Raw genomic sequence first — 23,523 nt, 5'->3', positions numbered from 1 at the left:
TGGAGAATCTGGTTTATCTAACATAACTCAGTGACTGATGAAATCATTTGAGATAATTTCATCCCAGTATCTTCAACAGTTCTGCATCTTAGATGACATAAAACCAAATATGGACAGTTATATGAAACAGTAAAATTAGAATTAGATTTAGAATATGCGGAATCCTAAAATTACTCTACTCATCCTCTTCAAACATTACTTATCTTAATTGAACAATCCCATCGTCAATCTATCGTTCTAATAATTTGCTCTTTATTGTTGTATTTCATCTGAGAATCATTAAAATCAGAAATTTTCTGCTGATAAGAAAGCATTATTTGTTTTAAAGAGAGCAGAAACTTGAATAATTAAGATGGGAAAATGCTTCCACACATCACAGACATTGAAACAGGCATTAATATGTACTAATACCTGAAACACATTACAGTTTATAAAAACAAGTAGTAACCTCTGGAAGTTGAATGCAGTGCTGTATGGAAGGACTAAACTTAGGATGCAACATATTCAGATGAAACAGCAAGTATTTGGTTTTGTTGTACTGCTATATTTGAGACTGGAAGTTGTTTAGTTTGTGAAAGCCAAAAATACACCTATTATGTCTTTACAGCATTCCTCTATTTTCCCAATACAGTCTATTTTCTACCTTTTCAACTTTATTTTAGGACCTTACTACAATATACATCTTCTCTCCCTCTGACCCTTATACTAGTTTGCTCAAAAAGAATCATAGAACCATAGAGTAGTCTGGTTTGGAAGGGACCAACCAGCTCTGGTGTATGTCTTTCCTGTATTATCTCCCTAATGTTTAGAAAAAGTGCAATTGCCGTTTCTTTCCTGTCTGCATCAGGTTTCTTCATTTTCTTTTTTCACATTAGTGGTTCTATATTCACATCCTAGTAAGAGGTCCCCCTGATCTCTTGCACCATAGTTTCCATGCATCTGTCATCTTTTTTTTCATCTCCCCAACATAAAAAGGAAACATTTAAGAGCATTAATTGTTAATAATATCCAAAGAGTTCTTCATAGGACCTGTACTATTAACTAGCATTCAACTGTCAATAAAACATATTTTTCAGAATCTTGACCAATCTCAATGAAAATATGAAAGCTGAGTCCATCTATATAACTCTCAGTCCTTGAAAGGACAAAAATGTTAGGCAGCAAGGTGGAGGCATCACAGCATCTCTGTGATGGAGAAGAAAAGCGTTGTCTACTAAATAATAACAGGATAAGGATTTTCTCAGTAAAATTCAGTCCTAGGGTAAATGTGAGTTTAGAGAATAAAATTATTCCAAGTATTTGCTTGAAGCTTGTGGCTAAATTGATAAAATTCTTATTCATACGTTCTGCAAGTTGGTTGTAACTGCCATGACTATGAGATATTCTTAAATTCTTATTAAAATTTTTTCTACTTACCCTTAATATTTACCTGGTTATCCTGTTGATTCTTAAAGCTTGTGAAACTTCTAGTAGAGCTGGTGTTTCTTTGCAACTTCTCCTTCTAATATCTCCTGAATATTATTTGCAACCAACACTGCAGTCCTTCTTAAAACCATTCCACAAAGCATTCCAGGAAAAAATATCTATACTTCAGCTTGCACTGTTTTTTCAAGTTTAACTGTTTACCCTTAAGCTAGAAAATCTCTAGAATACACACATATAATGCCTCCAATCCTTGAGACTATGTTGTGTGTTCTGAACCCACAGTATTCAATATGTTTTGGAAAGAAGGCTTTCTTCTATCACTTAGATGAAAGCACAGAAATCTTACTTACAGGGTGTTTTGGATCAGTCTCAATTGAAAAATTGCTAGGATTGCTGTTAACAAATTCTAGCTCCAGAGTTTCTTGGGTAGGATTAAAGAGAGGTATGTATAGACGAGAACATCTGGAAAAAATATATATATGCAATGATTATTAATTACAACGCTTCTTCCATTGCATTTTATTATTCATCACGCTTCCTTTCTTGAAGAACGAGTACTTTTAGAAATAAGAATTATGCTTTATTATATAAATAATAACTTATGCATTAGTATTTTTCCACAAGTATAGAAGCATATTTAATAGTATTAATTGATATTATTAATTATAATAAATAACAATAATAAATGGTAGCAATAACCATTTAATACTTGGGTCAGTTGTAAGGGCAGAATTTTTCTTGGTGTGTTTTTCTTGGTGTACTTCAGTTGCCAGGAAGTTAAAGTCAGTTGGTTAAAAGGACTGTCTAGCTCCCTCAATACTCAAGAAGGAGAGAACTGGTGCTAGTGTAGATCACCAAGATGTGGAAACACTTTTCACAGTCTACAGGAGGAGCCTAGGCTTAATACCTTAAACTTGATGCCTAACTTTTAGACAGGAGGGTGTAAAAATGAATCCTAGTATAACCAACACCACAGCTTCACATTTATTCCTAGTCTCCAATTTGCAGATTCATGTTTTGCCTTTCCTTACTTTCTGCAGATCAGGAAAAGCACTGGACAGAAATTAAAGGTAATCAGATAAATGATATCTGTAACTCCTTTTTGTCTAAGCAATGGTTTACAGTAAATTTTTGTAATTAAGTGATGCTGCCAATAGCTTCTGATTTAGTGCTGCTAGGCAACCGCTTTTCTTGATCACCTTGTAAACTTGAGAACTCAAATCAAACTTAGTGTTTCACACCAGCCATTTCAATGGAGGTTCTGCCTGCTTCCCGCCTCTTTCTTCCCCTGGATGGACTCAAAGTCTGATTCATTTTGTGCAATTGTTACATTATTCATTACAGCATAATGGTAAATTATTATGTTGAACATGGAGATTATGTATTTTACAATGACTGTCCCAGAACAAAGATTGGAGTATGCTGATTGCCTAAATGTTATGCTTTAAATCAGCTGGCACTGTTTTACAGACTGCCCTTCTTTATTTTATAATTAAAGAATAAACAAACACAAGATACCTTTAATAAGTGTTTTCAAGAGAATTCATAGGACTCCCCAAAATTCCTCTATTCTGATCAAAATAATATATTATTTGTCTTTAAAAAAGATTTATGACCATAAATCACATTCTCATTATAACACCAAGGGATACAGAAAAGATATTGAAGGTGAATCAGTGAAAACAGCAAATAAGAAAAGTTCAAAAAATGAGATACATATATTGGTTTTGCTGTAACTTATCTATCTAATGGATATTCCCTCTAGTCAAAGCTGTGGCAGGTCAACTGCCAGATTTCGCCATATACTTATCCTCTGGAAAACATTACTCAATCATAGCTAAATCAGTAAGGAAAAATAAAATATAAAAAGCAACATTCAGATGAGAAGGTATTCCACTCAGGCTTTATGACTGTAACTTCAGGCCCTAAAACTTGTGTGAAGGGGGCTCCTTCCAGCATATAAGTTAGTCACCAGCAGCTGAGTGACAGACTTGTTTCTGACTAACACTATCAAAGCATTGTATCAGTGAGGTGTCTACAGTAGAGAGTACAGAAATACCAGTTCAATACTACTTCAGAAAGAGAAAAATAAAAAGAAAATAAAGCAAACCTACAGAACCCTGTATTATGGATCTTTATGATTATGTTCTGCAATATTTTCATAGTGGTTTCTATATAAAGACTTCAGAGGAAATCTACGTATACACTCGATTCCATTTATCCGGTTCTATCTACACATACATCCATCAAAATCATCTGCAAACTACTATAGTACACATACAACACTATTCTGGCTTTTTGATGTAAACTCTTCATACGTTTTCCATGATCCTTTAAAACACTGACTAAGTCCAGCAATATAAACTACATACTTACTTTCCAAGCTCACATTCTATTTCAGGTATATTAGTTGGCAATGGTTTGTCTACAATCAACTTCAGTGCATACCAGAACTCTTCAATCATATCTGACAGGAATATGACACTAAAAACAGATACATAAGCTTACTATGACACAGCCTTTGTGCAGACAATTAAAAATGTACACATTAAAATTCAGTTCAACACGACGAGTTCTTTAATTAGCAGCCAGTTTTCTCGTAACACTTCTTGCTGCTATCTGAATTCAGTTACCAAAACTAGTAACATATACAATTATTGATGCAGCAAAATCTCTTCTTCATCTTTCTTAACTTTTTATCATTAAAAGTTGTGTGTTGTTTGTTTGCTGGTTTGTTTTGCTTTTGTTTTTTTTTTTTTGTTTTGGGGGGAGTAAAAACTACAACTCAAAAGCATTTTAACTGCTAACTTACAACAGTAAGCTTTAATTTCATTTCAGTGTCATAGGATGTTCTTTCTGTTACTTTTGAGCTCATAAGGCACAGAAACAGAAATAGAATTCACTGATTTTAGTAAGGAAAATCTTTTCAAATCTACTGATGAAAACTGAGGAATAGATATAGACACATTTATATGAGCATGGCAAAGAGGTATGCTTTAAAAGAATATTCAATATACTGTTTTCATATACAATCAAATGTTGTCATGACTGAAAATTGTTTGCTGCTAGGTGAGATATGTCCAGCAGTATATTTCTGTGACAGACATTCTAACACAGTTCTTTTCTATTGCAGATTTTCACTGTGGAAACCCATGACACACTAAGGACCAGTTCTTGTTCTCAATGGTAGATAACTATGTCTGTTCCATGACTTTATAGGTCCAGACTAACAGAGCTTTTAAAGTGAGCATGAAACAGCTTAGGAAAGAATCATCCATTTGAAAAGATACACCTGCCACAAACACTTTTATAACACTTTTTCCCAGCTGCTACCATAGTAAAGGAAACAGAGCATGGCTTCAAAAAAAAAAAAAGATAATAGTGTGGATGTAATGTGGAAGTACCTCTGCCCAGCTATAATTGTAGTCCTGGGGAGCTATTGCAATTTAAAGCAGCTATTAGACAGGTTTCTAGTACAGTATTGCATAATTGTATTCACATGTACAGGTGTGCTTTATGTCATCTTTGCATATATTCCTCTATGTCTCAGCCTACCAATCAGCCCAAAAGTTTGCCAGTAATTTTATTATCTGGAAATTCTGCACTTGAAAGATACCAGAAATATTATCTGATATGAAAAAAATTAGGTTTATTCTCATTCACAGAATGCATAATTTCCACAAATTCCCACAGAAAAAAAAAATACTTATTGGAGTGGTAACAGTATAATTTTTAGAAAGTGGTATTGCTTGAAAGCTCTATTGTACAATGATACCTGGAATTATTCTGGTCTTTGGAAAAATCCATACAAGCAAATTGAACAAAACGTTGAAATACATGGATTTTGGCTTTGTAAATATTGGGTCTTTCAACACAAGTCATCTGTTTCTGCCCTTCTTACAAAACACCATGCTACCCTCTTCCCCATCCCCGTATTTTTGCGAGTCAATTGATATCACTGAAAAAGATCAATTAATGCTTTGCTAACCAAATTTCAGGAAAATAAGCTTTGCACTTTTGCACTCTTCAGTTACTTGCTGAACTGGTTTAGCTGAAACTAAGACCAAGGCAGCATTTGTCTTTATATTGTTAATTATCATACTTGCATAGTTTTGTTGGGATTCCCAACATAATCAAAAAATCATTATTAAAAACCTCTCCATATTCATTTACTATATTATTGTTAATAGAAGATTGTGAAGCTAAATGGATTTATGTGAAGATTGTTAAAGGGTTCTTCACCTGGTTTTAGTTATGTTGTTATACTTTTGTTTACTCTCAGAAGAAAAAATGAAATCATGTTATTTCCTCTACAGAACTTTGAAATTTAGAAAACAAACAAATAATCTGAATTTTTCAGAGGGACCTTCTAATCATAAATAAATTTCTAAAACACTGTTCATAGGATCAGTGCAAACTAGAAGAACTAGGGGTTATTCTACAGCCTATCAGTTGGTTTTTTCCCCTCAGAGAAAAGATCCTGTATGGGATACAATCTATTTAAAGTTGGAATTTTTTTTTAATTCCATTTATAACTTTTTGTGTTTTGTTTTATGGGAGTTATTTTAGGACAATATGTACATCCAGAGGCTAAGGTTTCAATGAAAGTAATTCACTTATTAGTACAAGAGCCACAAGCACAAGTGTGAAAACTCTGCAACTTACTTTTCATCTGAAGTGCCAACAACAACTGGGGAAAACTTAAGTTCATACAAAAATGTTTGTCTGGGACTAAGAGTGAAAGTGTTTTGTCCATGAAGTGACTGATTCGCCAGCACCACATTCAGCTTGAGAATTTTATCTGAGGGATTACTGATGGGAATATGAATTCCAATGGTATCCTAGAGAAAAAAAAAAAAAAGAAAAAAAATTATGAGCCATTATACATAAAAGATCTTTCTCAAAGAAGTGTAAGATGCTTACTCATGAATTACACTTATGTGAACAGATGCTGCATCTTTCTTTGATGTGTGAACTAACACAAAAAAAGAGAAGCTGCGTTAAAAGATATTTCAACCACTCTTCAAATTGTAAAGTAGGTAATTCCATAAACAAGGAAACATTCAAGTCTTCCTGGCTAGTCTGTAACCTAATAAGCTACTTCACTTTTCAAGATATGGCTGAGGCTTGACAAAAAACACCTTACAGACAGATCTGCTGTAGTCCCAGACAGGTAAACCATCCAAGCCATCTCCTAATGGCCAGCCACAGACTGCTGAAAAATTCCGGTTTGCAAGCTGTCAAACGATTCAGGATGAATTCTGCAGGATCTGTTCCTCTTAATTTTTAAGTTACATCATAATACTTGATATTGAAACAACACCACCACAACAAACATTCCTTCTCTCATGCCTTTATGCCATTTCTCTTACTACTGGTCTCCATATCTCTCCATTTAAAGTCTAGAGCACTCCAGACAAGGACAATCTTTTCTTGACCACCTAGAAAACATGGCTACTATTAAAGACATACATTAAATTCCAGTTACTATAGTAAAAGGGAGCCCTATGGCTGAATTAGATAAATATGCATACTTTACACATGGAACACCTTTAAGATGAGCAGGAGCTGGGCAGAAGTAGCTCGCTCTGAACAGCTCCTACAGTGTATTCTTGAGCAGCCTTAAAAATACAGTTATATTTCAGCAGGGTTACAGTGACCCCCTTCTTTAAGGTTAAAAATAGCATAAATCCATCCTATGTACCCTATATGTCTAAATATCAATATGCTTTATGAAATGAAATACTTTAAATGGACACAAAGGAATTTATTAATGAAGGAATTCCACTGTCACAATTCAGGATGTGTACCTGCAGTTTAAAATACATATGTTCTATTCATATATGTTCATCTATATAAAATATGCAAAATCTAAAAATAGATATAAGTGTTTATTTCTCTGCATCTATATTTATCTCCATTCTTATTTTGGTCTCTTTCCTTTGCTCTAACCAAACCATTCATTTCAAAATGGGAGGTGTTTCTAATATATGGTGATTTGGTTCTCACCATTAAATTTTCCCCTATACTTCTTTGTAAAAATTCAAATTGCAATATGAAAGGAGAAAAAGATAAAATATCTATTAAAATAAACAGTACACTAAAAACTGAGCATGAAGTACTTTAAAAAAACCTCACACAGCTGCCTCACACTTCTTTGATCCTGCCTATGATTTTGTAAATTTCTATATATTTTCATTTATAGAAGATAGCTATTGGAACATACATAAAACACATGTAGTGTTCTATAGATGGCAAGATGACGTCAAGAATTTAAATCATTCAAGTGCTTTGCACCAATAAGATGGTATTTAAATTTGCCGTGAACTATTTTAAAGCTCAGATTAATAGTTTTTACCAGTGTAAACAAATTTCTAAATCTATCTACCATTTAATTGCTAAAGGCTTTGTAACAATTTTATAGTAAAACATCTACATGCTGTGTTGAAGAAATACTTTTACAGTAAAAAGGAAATATTAGACAGCTTGTCTAGGAAAAAAGCAGCAACTATCAAAGAAACCTTTGTAAACTTGTGCACAGAGGAGATTTTGTATTGCTGACGTTAGCTTAATATTTTTCTCCTGCTTAGGAGAAATAAAATGCCTCGGATTATGTATTTCCCTGGAATTTCCCAGGAAAATTCCCAGGAATTGCTATAGTTTTCAAAGATCTGATACTTCATGGATGGCAGTAAGAGCAGAAACATATTTATCAACACAAGGTATACACATTGTATATTTCTAGGCCTTAATGGATTGTTAGCACAGTACTAGGAAAAATAACAAAATGCCCATGCGACTGTTCAGAGCATTGTTTTTCCTGGAGGAACCATTTTATCATAAAGAATGCAAAAGAGTAGCACCATAGTCAAATTCCAAACAAATTTATAGTCATCAATTTAGATCCACATTTCAGCATTGTGTTTTTTATAAACTTTCTGACAAAGGAAAAATATAAAAGCTGAAAAAAAAAGAGAATTCATTTCATTCCTCAAACTTATGTAAAGACTGCCAGTACCCAAGAAAGAGCCATTCTGGTGCAGTATGTCATGGTTTTATTCCTTTAGAATTGGCTGTGATCCATTTCTTGTCCAATGCAGATCATTTAAAATAATCTAACATAAGGTAAAATTAAATTAAATTAAATTAAAATATAATATTTATTCCCTGTGGAACTAGAAAAAGCAATTGACTGCTTACACTTTATCCTACATTGATAGCTTGAACCTGTGCATAAGTGTAATAATCTGCTATCAAGATTTTTCTTCAGAAGATTCTCACCATCATCAATTGATCTTTTGTGATATTATACCTGTTTGTTGAAATATTTTCCTGACATTATTTATAACAAAGATTTTCTCATCATCCCATTCTCTGCTTCCTTCTTTCAGCAACTGGACCTAAAGGATTTAAGCCCTTATGTAATTTTACATTTTTTTAATGTATACACTGATCTACTCTAATCATCATCGGTATCAATAAAAGAACTATTTGGCTAAAGTTTGTAAGGGACTACCTACACTTTTAATGCTTTAGAACAATTTTTTCATATAAAATCCAGTTTCATTAAGGAGATAACATTCACCCTGCATTTGTTTGCTGCTTTTCCAGTACATGGGCTTTAAAGAAAAAATGTTTGTACTTGCACTCAAGTTTGCCAGATTATTGCTGTAGAAGCAAATTTTCAAGTCAGGTATTTTGATAGGCCTGGTGGGATAATGCAGCAGAAATCGTTCCTTTTGTAGGTCCTTGTCCAAATCATTGTTCTTCTAGAAAGAAAAGTAACAAGTCCCTTCTTTATCTGTGCTGCATCTGATGACAAGCAGGTATGTTGCTTACTCAAAGATTGAACTTGCAATGGTGGCAATATTCTTGAAAAAGTAGATCTTGGCCTTCTGTCTTCCATAGGCTCAAAATGATTGAAGCTTTCAATGTCGTCATTGGTGTTCCTATATATTAGTAGTAGGAATTAAGCTACAGTATCCTATTGTATCCTTATTTTAAATTTCCATTTCTTGGAACAAAAGAGGCTCAAGTGAGTTGATCACCAGACTTGATGACAGAGTTTCAGAGCCACGCTGAATATAGTTCAGCCTAATATGGTCAAATTAGTTTTAGAAATCAGAGCTGGCTCTTGAACTGCTTGATGCAACGTGTTTCCAATGAGCACCTCACCTTACCACTTCTCACCACAAACACTTGTAATCCAGACGCACATGTCCACACTCAGCTGAGCCTTTCTTGCATTGATCATTCAGGCACATGGAAGTCCTAACTTGCTATGTCTTGAGAGGCTGAGTCCTTCCAGCTTCCTAGTAACTCAAAAGTTAATGGAGCAGACCTCTGTGCAGTGAACCACCTCCCTCAACATATAAATTTGTGGGGGTTTTTTTATTAACCCTTTCTGTGACGTAAACTAATTGCCAAGATAACCCTCTCCTTCCCATGTTGGGTTATGAGGACAGAGAATCACAGCATTATTTACCAAAAAAGTGCACTATTTTACCTGGACTTCTAATGTATACAGAACTACAAAGTTCAGTTCCTGAGCTACCTGTATCTACCCATATAATGTTACAACAATCAACTGCAATTATTTTCTGCTGCTATTGATTATTTGTTTTCAACTGCTGTATGAAGTTACAATATAGTTGTAAATTCGTAATTCCAATAGATTAGAATAGACTTTGGAAGGCTTGGTGAGTGCTGATGATGTCTGTGTATTCACAATGAAGTCAGCAACTGAAACAATAGAATTACTTCCAGAAACTTATTCTAATAACATTTAGTTTACCCTACTAGACACTGAAACTGGTATTTGCACCATGGGCATAGAGCCCTGGATTGAAAATCTGATGTGGTGAGGTTAGAAAGCTCCCTCTGGCATGAAACTACAAACATGATGAAAGCTATGCCAGTGAAATGCTGAGGTATCATCTTGCTCAGAACTGACATAGTTTAGTGTGTGGTGTCCCTGCTCATGGCAGGAAGGTTGGAACTAGATGATCTTAAGGTCCTTTCCAACCCTAACCATTCTATGATTCTATGATCAGGAAAAGGCAGTGACAAGAAGTGCCCATATTCCAGTGCCTCCAAGACTTTCAGAAATACTTGCAAAAATAAAGTCACAACCACCTATCAGAACCTAATGGTACTACAGTAGAATAGCAGTAATGGCTAATTATTACAATACTTTGAAATATTACTCCATCAACTTTAATGACTTCTGCTTCATACATGGAAGCAAATATTCTACAATGTGCCTCTATTCCCAGCTCATGCTTCTATGAGCTAACTGAAAGTACCTCTTTACTTTTTAAAACTAGTAACCGACTCTGATAATATTCCATTTTATTGAATTATTATGACCATACTAATGACATAATTTATATCCCAGCTACACCACTTACCATCAAGTTACTCAATCAGCACAGGTAATATGCTAATTAATTTGACTTAGATCTTGCACCTACTCTAACTCCCTTATTCTTTAGGTCTAAAAAGAGAATTTTGAGGAAGAATGTCTCTTTACATTTTAAAAGATTGATACCACTCATACAAAACACATAGAGGAAGAAATAATTCTAGAACAAAACTGAAATTGTCAGGATTCTTACTGAAAATAACTTTTTCTCCTGAATTTTCCAAGAGTAGAAAATTACAAATGAGTTCATATTGACAAGTAAAATGCCTCAGATAAAAACTTTCTTCCCCCAAATCCTAGGCACTTGGAGATTTTAATTCCAACTTTCATTTTTGGCATGTTTCTGCATTCTCAGGAGCCAGAGAGTATCAACATTATAATGTAATTAAATTCCTTAAATGCTCATAGATTTTCTGAAAACAAAAAGATATATAAATTTGAAGGAATAGTCTCTATAGGAGTTATCTGGTGCTGTGCCTCACTATGGCTTAAAAGATCAGATAAACTGTAAAAAGAAAACATCCTCATTTTGTTGTTCCAAGAAAAGTTAATTTTTAAGTCTCTGAAGTTTGCCCACAAATTTCTGTCTCAAATACAACAACAAATGCTGCATTGTTTTTCTTCCATATGTGTCCTACTACAGGTATCTGTATCAGAAATCTGCCCCACACATTCCTTTATCATTTTCTCTAAAAAAGTAATGCAAATTCACTATATCACAAGCAATGTTTATTAATAATATTAACATAATATATATTATTGACTGACATCTGTTACTAGAACCTCTGAAAGCACTAAAATCAGAGCAGTATGAACCAAAGCCACACTTGCACTTCTCTGGTTTCTCTATGCAGTCCAAATAGTTCTGCTGTCACCCAGAAAGCAGCCTCTCCCTCTCTCTGAGAAAGATGTGGAAGAAAGTCTTTATTAGAGAACCATGCATTTATGAGTAAGAATATAAAGCCCTTTAAATACTGATCTCTCCATATTCCTGTGGTCTCAGTTTTGAGTACCTGGCAGATCTTTTTGTGAGGGAAAGGACTTCTGCCACTGTCACCTGAAATATACTTTTCTTGGCATATCCATTTGTCTAGACATGAGCCATTATTTCATCCTATATCTTCTATAGGTGGAAGGGTATCCTACTGAGATTTAGATTTTAAAACTTGGGTAAATAGAAGTGAAGTGTTTCTCAATTGTCATATTCATCCTACAGTCGCCATCTGCTGTGTATGGGTCACACAGAACAGACTGTTGCATTAATTTTTCTAGAGACTGCCAAAAGCTAGGAGTTTCAAAGGCTGGAAAGAGCTAGAAGCAGTAATCAAAACACCCTGCTTATTCTTAGATCTGCATGTAAACATCTTGCTAAACATGAAGACTCTGACAGCGATCTTTTGAAATCACCACTGAAGAACGCAGAAGCAGTCCACTAGTGGCACAGATATGTCAGCCATTACAAATGGCAACAGTGGCACAAGTTTCAGCAAGAACAACTCTTGTGGAAGTGGGGGTGGGCAGCATATGTTCCAGAGTTACATTAGCAATTTTTGAGTACTCATGGTTCTCAGGGACTTGAGAAAGAGAGAGAAAAAGAAAGATTTGGCAGAGAAGAGACAAAACTATTGTCTCCTCACTTACGTGGGAACCAAACTAAATCCCTTCCAGGCATTTGGTTTTATTAAAGCAGAAACTAATAATTCACTGTTCAAAATAGACCTTCCCCTCTGGCTTATCTCCTGTTGTACAGATCCTGCTTGGAACTCACATATTAGATACTTCCTCAAAACAGCCAATGCTATTTTTCAAATATATGAATGGATTAGAAAGTCTCTTGACTCAGTCAACCAGCAATATATACTTAGATTTTTTTCCATGAAACAACTACTAAAGAGTACATGTGCTCAAAGCAGTAACAGTCTTTTAGACATTTTATGTAAAAACAAGAATTGGCCTACATCTTGACCTCTGCATACAACCTGAAGGCAAATTAACTCTTACTGTCTGTTTTTCTAAATAATGTAAGATAATGAACCTGAATTTATTAGCACAAGTTCAGCTTCTGTACTATCGTTCCCCACTGAGAAATCCACAGAAAACACCAAAGTAAAATCCGGTAACCAAAACCTAAGTTTTTTAAAATTGTAAATTGTTACAATGTTGCCAATGGCCAAAGACACTTAATAATTATCAGTTGGTAACATTAAAAAATATGGATTTTTACTCTACATTTAAAACTAAAAATACCTGCAAGTGTACAAAAAACTCATAATAACCAAACATGTTATTTAATTAATGGGTAATGAATATTCATGAACAAATCTTTATTTGACTTTTGTAAGTTTCCTGTTTTCTCAGGTGGTTCCTTTGAACTGTAAAAATTCTTTGTAAAGTATCCTTTCTAAATTCCAGAGAAATATATAAATGGATAATTACTGGGTACACGCAGTATTTTTGAACAGTATTCTGATCTTGGCAACACAGCAATATTCTTTTGGACAAGTGGGAGTACATTTTGAGAGTAATAGTGCCCCAGACAAATTAGTCTTAACTAAAAGATACAGCTTTCTGTTATATAGATGGACAAACTTCATAGGAATAGGATGAATAATAAAGATCCCTTCTTCCTTTTTGTTCATATTACACGAAGTTCACTGAGGGTAATTTATTACACCGAGTTCTCACTACTCACTAATTCACATTAATCACTGAAGGGAAAAGGAGTGGTAGTGCCATCAACTCAGAAAAATGTCAGGACAGGTTTAAAGGTTATACTTCTGCAGAAAAATTCACAGATCATCACTTGTAAGAGCCTCCAAACGTAGTCTGAAAAGTTATACTTAAGCTAATTAATTTTTTTTGAGAATACTCTCTGTTCTGTTTCAGGTTCCTCCCACTGTTACTTAAAAAATAAATAAAAAATCCAAAAAAAAACCCCTAAAATACCCCAAAACAACAAAACAAACCATACAGCTCTACACAGAGTATATACAACAATTTTTGTCTTGAGCTAAAAATCTAGCACAAGTTCCATGCATTGGAAAGACGATCACTACAGAGGTATATCCAGGGAACAAAGTTCAGACATGAAGTTTTCCTTTCAGTGGCGTTAGTTTAGTACCTAATTCATTAAGCTATACAATCCATACTCCAGATTCTATCAGTGAGCAAATTTTTTAAAAAGAACATTTTCTGTGGACTTGCTGTGTTTAATGGTTGAGAAAAAAATCACCTTGCTTTGATTCATAAGCCACAGGACTAGCAACAGCAGTTATGGAACAAATGACATAGTAGTTTAATTATACAAGCTACTCTCTTTCTTCACTTGACAGTTATTTTTCATATATATGACCACACAGCTACTATAGATGAAACACCCCTCTAATTACTTGGTTTAAAGCTAACCTTACTTTTTTGTTAATTGTTCAATAGCAGATAGTGACAGCTCAGCTGTCATTTTGTGATCTACATTAGCTTCCTGATGTTATATCACAGAATTGATTCATGTATCTGTAAGTAAGAGAGGAGGAGGTTAGCAGTTGTTATACGTTTATAAAAAATTATCACTCATATTCTAATATTTCTAATAATTCACCCTCCTTTTGATAACTCTTTTTTTTTCTTTTAATGGGCTATACAAATATAGACTGGTCTGAATTATTTTCTAACTGCTTTTTAGAGCGATTAATAATTACCACCTTCCCAATTCTGTTTTTCTTCCATAAACCATGTTGCCACGGTTCTTTTACAGAATGTTACTTTTTATGCTACCAATTGTTATGGAAGCATATTCTAAAAATTGGTCTTAGGGCATGATTCATAACTTCAGGTTTTTCAGTTCCTGAGAACATGATCTGAGCATAAGCCATATATAACAATATTCGGATTACAGTTTATCTTAGGATTTATGAAAAATTAATGTATCACAGCTATGAAAACAGTGCGTGACTGTCTTCAACTTCAAAGTTACATAGTTACAAAATATTCTTAAGTATATGCTTTTTACTTTTAATTAAATAAATAATGAAATAAATAACAGAAGAGATGCTGACACATAATTTAAATTCTAAGTTGGGCCTACTTTAACACTGGTTGTGTTTGTAACAAGCTCTCTACCTTAAACTTGTCTATTGACATAATGCAGTTCCCACAAAATGCAAACTTCAGCTAGAATAAACATGATGAAGTCTTTTTTGACAGGAAGAGTCACAAAGACTTGGGTGTTATGATTTATTTGTATTTGCATGTAGCAAAACACAAACGAGTAGACGTGTTAGAGTGAAAAAGTTCGTGGTGAGTACTCTGCATCCGCACAGAAGACATAGTCAAAGTGATCTGAACACATAGAAGATGGAGGCTACGTACAGAAAAATTAAAGGACCATTATTCCACAAAATGAAACTTAGCTAAACCAAACCCTTCTATGAGTTCAGGATCTCACTTACTGCTTAATCTCCTTTTAATAGTTGGAATAAAGTCAGGAATAGGAATGGGGTCTACCTAGAAAAACTAAAGCCTTCTCACACTCTATTTCACCCCACCAGGCCTTTCACTAGGAGCTACACTTAGGTCTTGGCCATTAGAATCTACAGTCCCATGCTGGGAAATATTTATGTTATTCCCACATGTTGAGCAGATCAACACTACTTTTAACTCTATGAATGGTTGCTTACTGGGCATGAAAAGACCAGAAATTGAGGGAACCTCACATCAGAGTTGCGCTCCTTTCTTCAAAGTAAAAGCATTCTTATTTGACAAATCATTTAATTCTACTACAAAAATTAAAAAAATAAAACATTAAAATCTTCTCTTTTATTTAAGTGTTTTACAGAGATTCACCGTTCGATATTCACTGCAGTACTTCCTAACAGCAATTGCAGGTTATGAGTAATACCAAGAATCAAGCTTGACTCTTGAGAGTGGGACAGATAATGAGGTCTTCCTAACACCACTTCTAAGATTACATTTAAATGGTTGCTATGGTCAAGAACTGGCATCAAGGAAGTTTGTCATAGATTGATTTTTGATATAAAGAGCAGGTGTGCTATGAATCACTTTAAAAGGTCAATGAGACTGAGCAACTCTTGTAACTTTTCACCTAATATTTTTAAATGTCATTGATGGAAATATATATTTTGGTTTCTATGTTTCACTGGATTTTTTAAAGCAGTAAGATTTCTAATCTTAAGATGTTGCTCAATTATGTCATCATTGCTTTGACTTTTTGTTTTTTTAAGAAATACTTTGCCTTATCGTACTCTTCATCCTGAAAGAGTGATAATTCAGAATGCATATATATAGAAGTCTACAAAGTCACAAATAACATGGAAAGAATGCATAGGGTTTAACTGTCCACTGACTCCTGTAATTTAGGAAATCAGGGGCATCAAATTAAAATAAAGAGCACAGCTAAAGAAAGAGGTAATGTCCAAAAAAAACCTTCAAAGATGTGAAAGTATCATACTATGTGTACCTACTCTTGCTTTTTTTCTCGACATTTTCAACCACTCCTGGAGAGGTCCAGGTTTCATATCATACCATTTCGTTTAACTTTTTACAGACTGTACCCAGTGAGTCTGGGACTTTCAGAGTATCAAAGAGTCCAATGAGTTTCGGAGAGCCCAGCAGAAATTTTAGGGGAAGGAGAACTGAACACTTACCCTTTTATGGCCTAAAAGACAAATATTGAAGCTGTGACTGTTCAGACTATTCAGTGTTTTTCAGAAATTATATGAAGGACTGAATTTAGACCATTACTTATCATTTGCTTGCTAGACTTCCAAGTGATGTATCTGCCTCACCAGAAAGTAAAAGTTTGGTTTTTCATAATATCTTCATTCATTTTAAATGTATTTTAAATGCAATCTGAAATCATGTACCAAACTGCATAGATCGGAAAAAACAAAACAAAACAAACAAACAAAAACCCTCACCTTCCCTGTTCCCCACAAAAAAACCCAACCCCCCCACAAAAAAACTCTAAACAAAAAAACAATCCAAACAAAAAATAAAAATTAAAAAAAAACAACAAGCTCCTCCCCCCCAAAAAAAAACCAACCAAGCCAAACCAAACCAAAACAAAAACAAACCTGGTGAAAAAAAAAATAATGAGAAGATGGTCACTTGAAAACTGAAGAAACAGTTATCAATTCATTGCTTGGAAATACAGGCATGTGGAACTACCATGACAAATCTTAAAATCAATATTTGACTCTGCCATTTGCAAAATAGTGACATCATACATTTATCATACACAGGAGGTATGTTGAGTACTGATGATTTGGGAGAAAAGCTAAGAAGTGGTAGTGGTTTACTGTCCCAAAATATCTGAATGTAACAATATAAAACAGTATGAGCGCTATTAAGGGCCAAATTTGGGGCAATTAATTCTTTTTTGCTATCCTTTTCTTTGTAGAATAAATGGGTGCAGGCACACATGAAATGACACATTTTCATACCTGCAGATACATTTTGATACTGAAATTTTGCACCTTATGGATGGTACGATACAGAATTTACAGTGCAAACCAAATAGAAATTTAACTGGAATCACATATTATAGGAAAGACAGATGAAAAAGCATGCAACACTACTTACCACAGAAAATCCTGAGCAAATTAAAAGAGGATGGTGACACAATGACTTGTTAAAGTTGTATAAGATCTAGGGGGATGGGGAGGGCAGTACAGACAGAACTGTGGTATTTCCTTTTAGCTGATTTTGCTCACTAAAAGCTGAAGATAACAGCTGTGTCCTGTATCCATGCATGCACCATGCATGGTCCTGCGAGGTAGACCTACTTGTTCCTTCAAAATTCTCTGCTCTCTTCAACAAGGGATTCTTTTGCAACATCAGCTGATAGTCACTGCCTCAGACCATCCATAATGGTCAGATTATCTATAGTTATGAACTCAGTTTCAGCCTTGACACGCACATCTTGCCCACCCCTTTTCATATGGTCTGAACGATCACCCTTTCACAGGCATTGTATTTCGAAAAACACTCATTTATGAAGTTCAAAAGGCTAAGTTAGCCAAAAGCATTTCCAAAGCTCAAACACAAAACTGGAATCTGTAAGTATATTCATCAAAGCCTTGTTAACATCTATAGCACTCGTGGTGCTCAGGTGACATGTCAAGATGATTCCATACTGTCCACTATTCCTGGGATGCCCTCCAGCCCTCACCTCTCTGGAGACAACCTCACTGTCTGTAGGCTGATAGTCACCTCAGCCACAGGTCTACCATTAAGAAAACCAAGATGTTAGCACAAACCTTACTCATTTCTAAACTGTCCTGCCAAATTTACCTCTGCTGTAGGCAATTTCTGATGCTTCAGAAATCTGATATGTTATGTAAGATAAGAAAAGTACTTTTGCAATGCAGAGGATAAATTTGTACTGCATTTGGCTATGACATACAACTATAACTACTGTCCAAAAGCAGTGTTATTATTATGTGAAATTAAATGTTGCTAATCTTTTACTTTCCAAGGGCCAGGAAGGAAGACAGACTCTGAGGTCAAAAAGAGATCAATTCACTAATTAAATCTGGCTCACTATTGTAGCAGATGTACCAGGTGTCTACTCTTCTTAAATATTTATCACCTTTTGAAACAATTTCAAGTCCTCAGCTTCACAAGACTCTGTCTATTGTTTTCACCAGTAAGGTCTTCCAATGTTTTATTGGAAGTTTTATTTACTAGGGCATTCCATGTGACATTAAATATTTCTCAAATTTAAATTTTTGGCTGCTAGCTCTTGATGCATGTTGGTCAGCAAAACTGAGAGACCATCACTATCTTTTCAATATTCTTTAGTGAATGATCACATTCCTTCTCCATTTTTTTCTTTGGCAAACTACGTTGATAGAGATGCTTAGCATTAATACGACAAGGCCTGCTTTTCCAGTTCCCCATGCTTTAGTGAATTTCTTCAATTTTCTTCCAGTATTTCAAGACAATTCTTAACCTCCAAGAACCAGATCTGTGAACAACATTCTAATAGTGGTACCACCAGCATTGTCTGCTTTCTGCTTTTATTTGGCCATTCTTCAGTAGTTAAAGCCTGTATTAGTTCTTTTACTAATGTCACACTGACAGTGTATGGTGAGACATTAGCCAGGATAATCTGAGTCACTTACAGTAAAGACAGAAAGCTCTTCCACTCCAAAATGAGCTGTCTGGCATGTAACCAATCATTTCAATAATAGCAATTCCATAATAGTAATCAGGTGTACTATTTGTTAATCAAAAATGTTTGTGTCATCCTCAAAATTCATCAACAAAAAATGGGATTTACGAGATTTTCCATAGAAATGTGAAGAAGATGTAGAGCTACTTCATTACCTCCTTCACTTTCATAGAAAGGAACTATTCCTATTCAGGTCAACAATTTCAGTGCCCCATACATTGTAAAAATATATTGGATTTTACTGTTTTTTTGCAAGTTTTCATACTGAATTAGACTAAAAATTATAGGCAGCTAAAATGCACCTTGAGAATTTATTATACAGTATGGGTAAATAAAACTTTCAATCTAGTTTTTCTTTTACCTTTTAACAGTATTTTCAGGTCAGAAAATTATACAAGACTATTCTTTCCAAAGTCTCAAATCACAAAGAAACTCTTGTAGTCCAGACACTTCCCTAAACCATGCTCACCCAGCACCGAGATTTTGAACACGTCATTCTCTGTTTCTCAGTCCTATAGAAGTTCACAATCAGGATACTACACTTAATGGAAAGAAAGGCAAACCAGAAGTGATATACAAACAATGATATTTTAAATATTTTTAGAAATGCTTACTGGTTTGAACTTTTTCCTCCACATAAACCCATGTTTACATGTAAAATTAACTGAGGATAGTCATCTGTTACTGGAAGAGGTAGTCCCCTAGTTCTTGTGTCACATATTTTTATTTGCAAAACTGTTCCTGCAGAGAGATACTATACCAGTCACTTCTATTCATAGAACCTGTTACTGACATCCATTATTAAAGTCAGTATTTCTTAGCTGCTTACAATTCATGCAGAAAGCAGGATATCTAGATGATGAAGCAAATATCCATTTACAGAAGAAGAAAAATATTAGCTCTGAAAATAAAATCCTCCCAAAGCATAATTCAAAGATAAATACAATTACAAATCTTTGGAGAATAAAACCAATTTCAATTAAGCAAACATACTACAAAGCTGTTATATCTTTACATACTTAAGTGATTTAAATCATACAACTTCTTTAATATGATGTGATTTTTCTTCTAAAATGACTAACTTATTTTAGTTCATTTTTGAGAGTGAAAGTATGTATTATCTTGTAATAAAAAAATTATTAAACACACTCCAATGATTAATGAAATCTAAATGACAATAATAATTTGGTACACATCAGGAATGAGGGTTCTCTTGTGGACTGTACAGAAACTGCTTGAAGTTTTTGTAGATTTCAACCTTACATGAGATCCAAAATTAGAAGCAGATGTCAGAAGAATAGAAATGTAATTATTTAAATAGGATAAAAAAGACACTTTTCCAAGCATTTGTATTAGTTCATACCATTGAGCTTAAATGAGGTCTTCATAAGTTTTGAGTTTTATTATTCAAAGAGTGATTGTGTATGATTACTTAATAAAACTGATTAATCCTCCATTATTACAGCCAGACCAACAATAAAAATTACATTTTTCTTCTAATGCAGCAGAACAAAATTTAGAGTAATCTTACCATAACTCTGCATTTCACAGTTATCTTTCTTTCTGGTGCTGCAGGTATGCTGTTAATCTTTAAGGAGAACCACACTTCACAATGTAAAGATCTTCCTCCTTTGTTAAAAAGAATAAAATGTCTTACAAATGATCTCATGAGATGACCAATCCTACCAGCATTGAAATCAGTAAGAAATTTGGATTTTTAGTAGAAATGCCAGTCATTGTTCCTATTGAGGCAAAGCAAATCATGAACTGATTTAATAGCTGTCAACCAACTGCATTATCTAATTCTTTCTTGTCTGGATTCAAAATAGTAACAAAATCAATATGTACACAAATTAAATGGAAATCACGCTTTGGCAAAGTATTTTTCTAGACTATCACATTGTTTGAGAATTTTGAATATCATTGATTTGTAACTGGTTTTTCTTCAACAAAGACAATGCTAGAAGACATTAAAAATTGTGGGTATTTTTATTAAAAGCTCATCCACTATAGATTCAAAACTACAAGTTATTCATTTAACAGATCAAATTATTCAGTTACATAGAATCCATCCTCAAATACCTGTTTGAATAAACATTAATTTGTACAGCAATGCATTTTTCATCAGGTTTTGAGACAAGATGTCCTGAGTTATTGTGATAATAAATGAGTTGAAAGAGACCAAGAATGCTCCAAGATGGTAAACACATGCATCAAAACATTCATGCATCAGCATTGTCCTATTAGATCAGATTCATTATCTACCTTATCCTAAACTCTGTTATTGGTAACTAGTTACAATCCGTCCAGAAAAAATGTTCATAAACTCTTGTAAACTCACACTTAATTACACAATAAACTATCGAGAAATCAAAAATATTCCTCTTAGTATTTTGTATTACCTAGTCCAATAAGAAGAGATGGGAAATTCTAACAGTAGGTACAAAAGTTGAAATGCATCAGACACTCTCTTTGAATTTTGGAGCTCATTTATGAAGCCACAGAAGACTATCTCACGTGTGTACGGTCATGAAATTATAAGGATAGATTTTAAATTCTGCTGATTCTGATGATGATGAAACCATTAAATAATTGGAACTTGAAGGTATGTTAACATTAAGGCCAGAAACAGGGAAGCGTTAACTACCAGTACCATAGGAAGCACAGGCAAGCACACCTTTGATCTGGAGGCAGTCTGACAGTATTTTTTACTGACAAACTGACAGTATTTTTATAATTTTATATCTACCAAATTAAATCAAAATTAGTTTACCTAATATAACATTCGGTATATCACAGAACTTAAATTCTGTTCAGTTACACAGAATTGTTGTTGTGCAACTTCATACAAATAATTTGTGTTTTGATAAAGTGTATCTTCCAGATAGACTGTGAGTCTTGATTTGAAGATATCCAACAGCAGTTTATTCTGGTGGCTAATTGCTAGCATTAGAAGACATTTAAATGTGAGTCTAATTTCTGATTTCCATTAGATTTGCTTCAATGACCAGCCAAAAGATCTTGTAATGACTTTAACAGATTTAAGAGATGTAGCATTATGTATCTAGCATTTTCCTGTATTTAGAAGTCATGAATGTTAATAACATCAGCTCTTCAATCTTGTTCAGATAGGCAAAAGAGATTGAGCCCAAAGTCTCTCATCGTTAGGCCTGATCTCCACAACACATATTTCATGTGGAAATATTTTTGCAAGTTGTTGAACAGTACTTCAGCACCTTTTAATAATGCATACACAAGAACTGCTTGCAGTATTCCTGTTTGTCAGTATACTGTATGAGACGAAAATCACCTTAATCCTCCTACTCACACTTCCTTGAATTATACACTAGAGAGCTACTTAACCAGTTCTGTTTTATCACAGCATTAGTCTTGGGAGTTCCTACTGTTTTTCTTTTCTGCTGTTACCCCAGCTCTTCTCAGAGGCACTGAGTTCCTTATTGCAGTTCCTCATTCTGCATATATGACTTTGTTTCTAAACTGTATTTCTAATAAAACTGTGTCTGGTTGGCTTTAATTATATTAATTTCTTTAAATCTTCACTGAATATTTCCTGTATTAGCTTACCCATTCTTTCGTTCAGGCTAACTTGAAATGCATACAATTTTATCAGAGTTCTACAGTCTTCCAGTTTCTAGAATAGCTTCAGTACCTTAAGATCTATAAAAATTAAGATCACTGAGATAAAGACATCTTCTGAATGTCCATTAAAGAATTCTAGCATGCATGCAACCTTTAGTTTAATCAATTAAAAAAAGTGAAAAAAATAGTATACATCTGTATATCATCCTTTTGCAAAAACAGAACACATGACCTGGACCTGACATAAAAGTTCTCTGTTAAAGACCAAAAGAAAATCAAGGGGTGACCATAGCCTGGGACATCACATCCTTCCAGAATGCTGTCAAACTGTACAAAAGGGTACAACAGAAGTATAAAAACTTCAGGTAGGAAACAACAAAGGGAAATATCAACAGTAAAGTTCCATTTACACAGGATACATGATTAAACAGCAGGAGAAATGCATTTATTAAAGCAACACATTCATGAATTAATGTTCTGTACAATTAAGGAAAATAGAAAAAAGCATAAACTGTTATTTAAACAGAAAATTAACAAGGTTGTCTCCCTGTCCCAAAACTTCCATACAAAAACAAACAAACAAACAAATAGAACCCACCAAAAAAACGACATCTTTGAGTGACAACTTGGTAAGACTTAAAAGAGAAGTAATAAAATCTTTTCAAACACATTTGAAGCTGGTAGCCTGCCAAACTCAGAAGGGCTGATAGATGATCAGGTTGGATGAAGAATCTCCAAGTAAAATAAGGCTGCAGCAGAAAATCCAAATTAATTCTGTGCAGTAGCATCTGATATCTGGAGTTCAGGAGCTTCCTATACGCACCCTAGAGTTTGTTTTGAGGGGAATGGTCACAGGGAGTCTGCCAAATTACAGTTTCAGCAG

General features: G+C 34.2%; 1 protein-coding gene across 1 annotated transcript in view; it reads right to left on the bottom strand.

The window, feature by feature from the left end:
* The window catches only part of LOC104409942 (chromosome unknown open reading frame, human CXorf30), a gene marked incomplete at both ends in the record, with an annotated part of 87,567 nt that overhangs the window by 46,539 nt on the left and 17,505 nt on the right, over positions 1-23,523 (bottom strand). The window contains 3 exons of the mRNA XM_010019976.1: positions 1,776-1,887; positions 3,802-3,909; positions 6,091-6,266. Of these exons, the coding sequence (XP_010018278.1) occupies positions 1,776-1,887; positions 3,802-3,909; positions 6,091-6,266 (396 nt within the window). The remainder of the gene's footprint in view (positions 1-1,775; positions 1,888-3,801; positions 3,910-6,090; positions 6,267-23,523) is intronic.

The sequence above is a fragment of the Nestor notabilis genome, unplaced genomic scaffold (genome assembly GCF_000696875.1).
Source record: "Nestor notabilis isolate BGI_N333 unplaced genomic scaffold, ASM69687v1 scaffold12508, whole genome shotgun sequence".
Lineage (NCBI taxonomy): Eukaryota > Metazoa > Chordata > Aves > Psittaciformes > Psittacidae > Nestor > Nestor notabilis.
The sequence above is the reverse complement of the archived record's forward strand: the minus strand, read 5'-3'. Positions and strand labels throughout refer to the sequence as shown.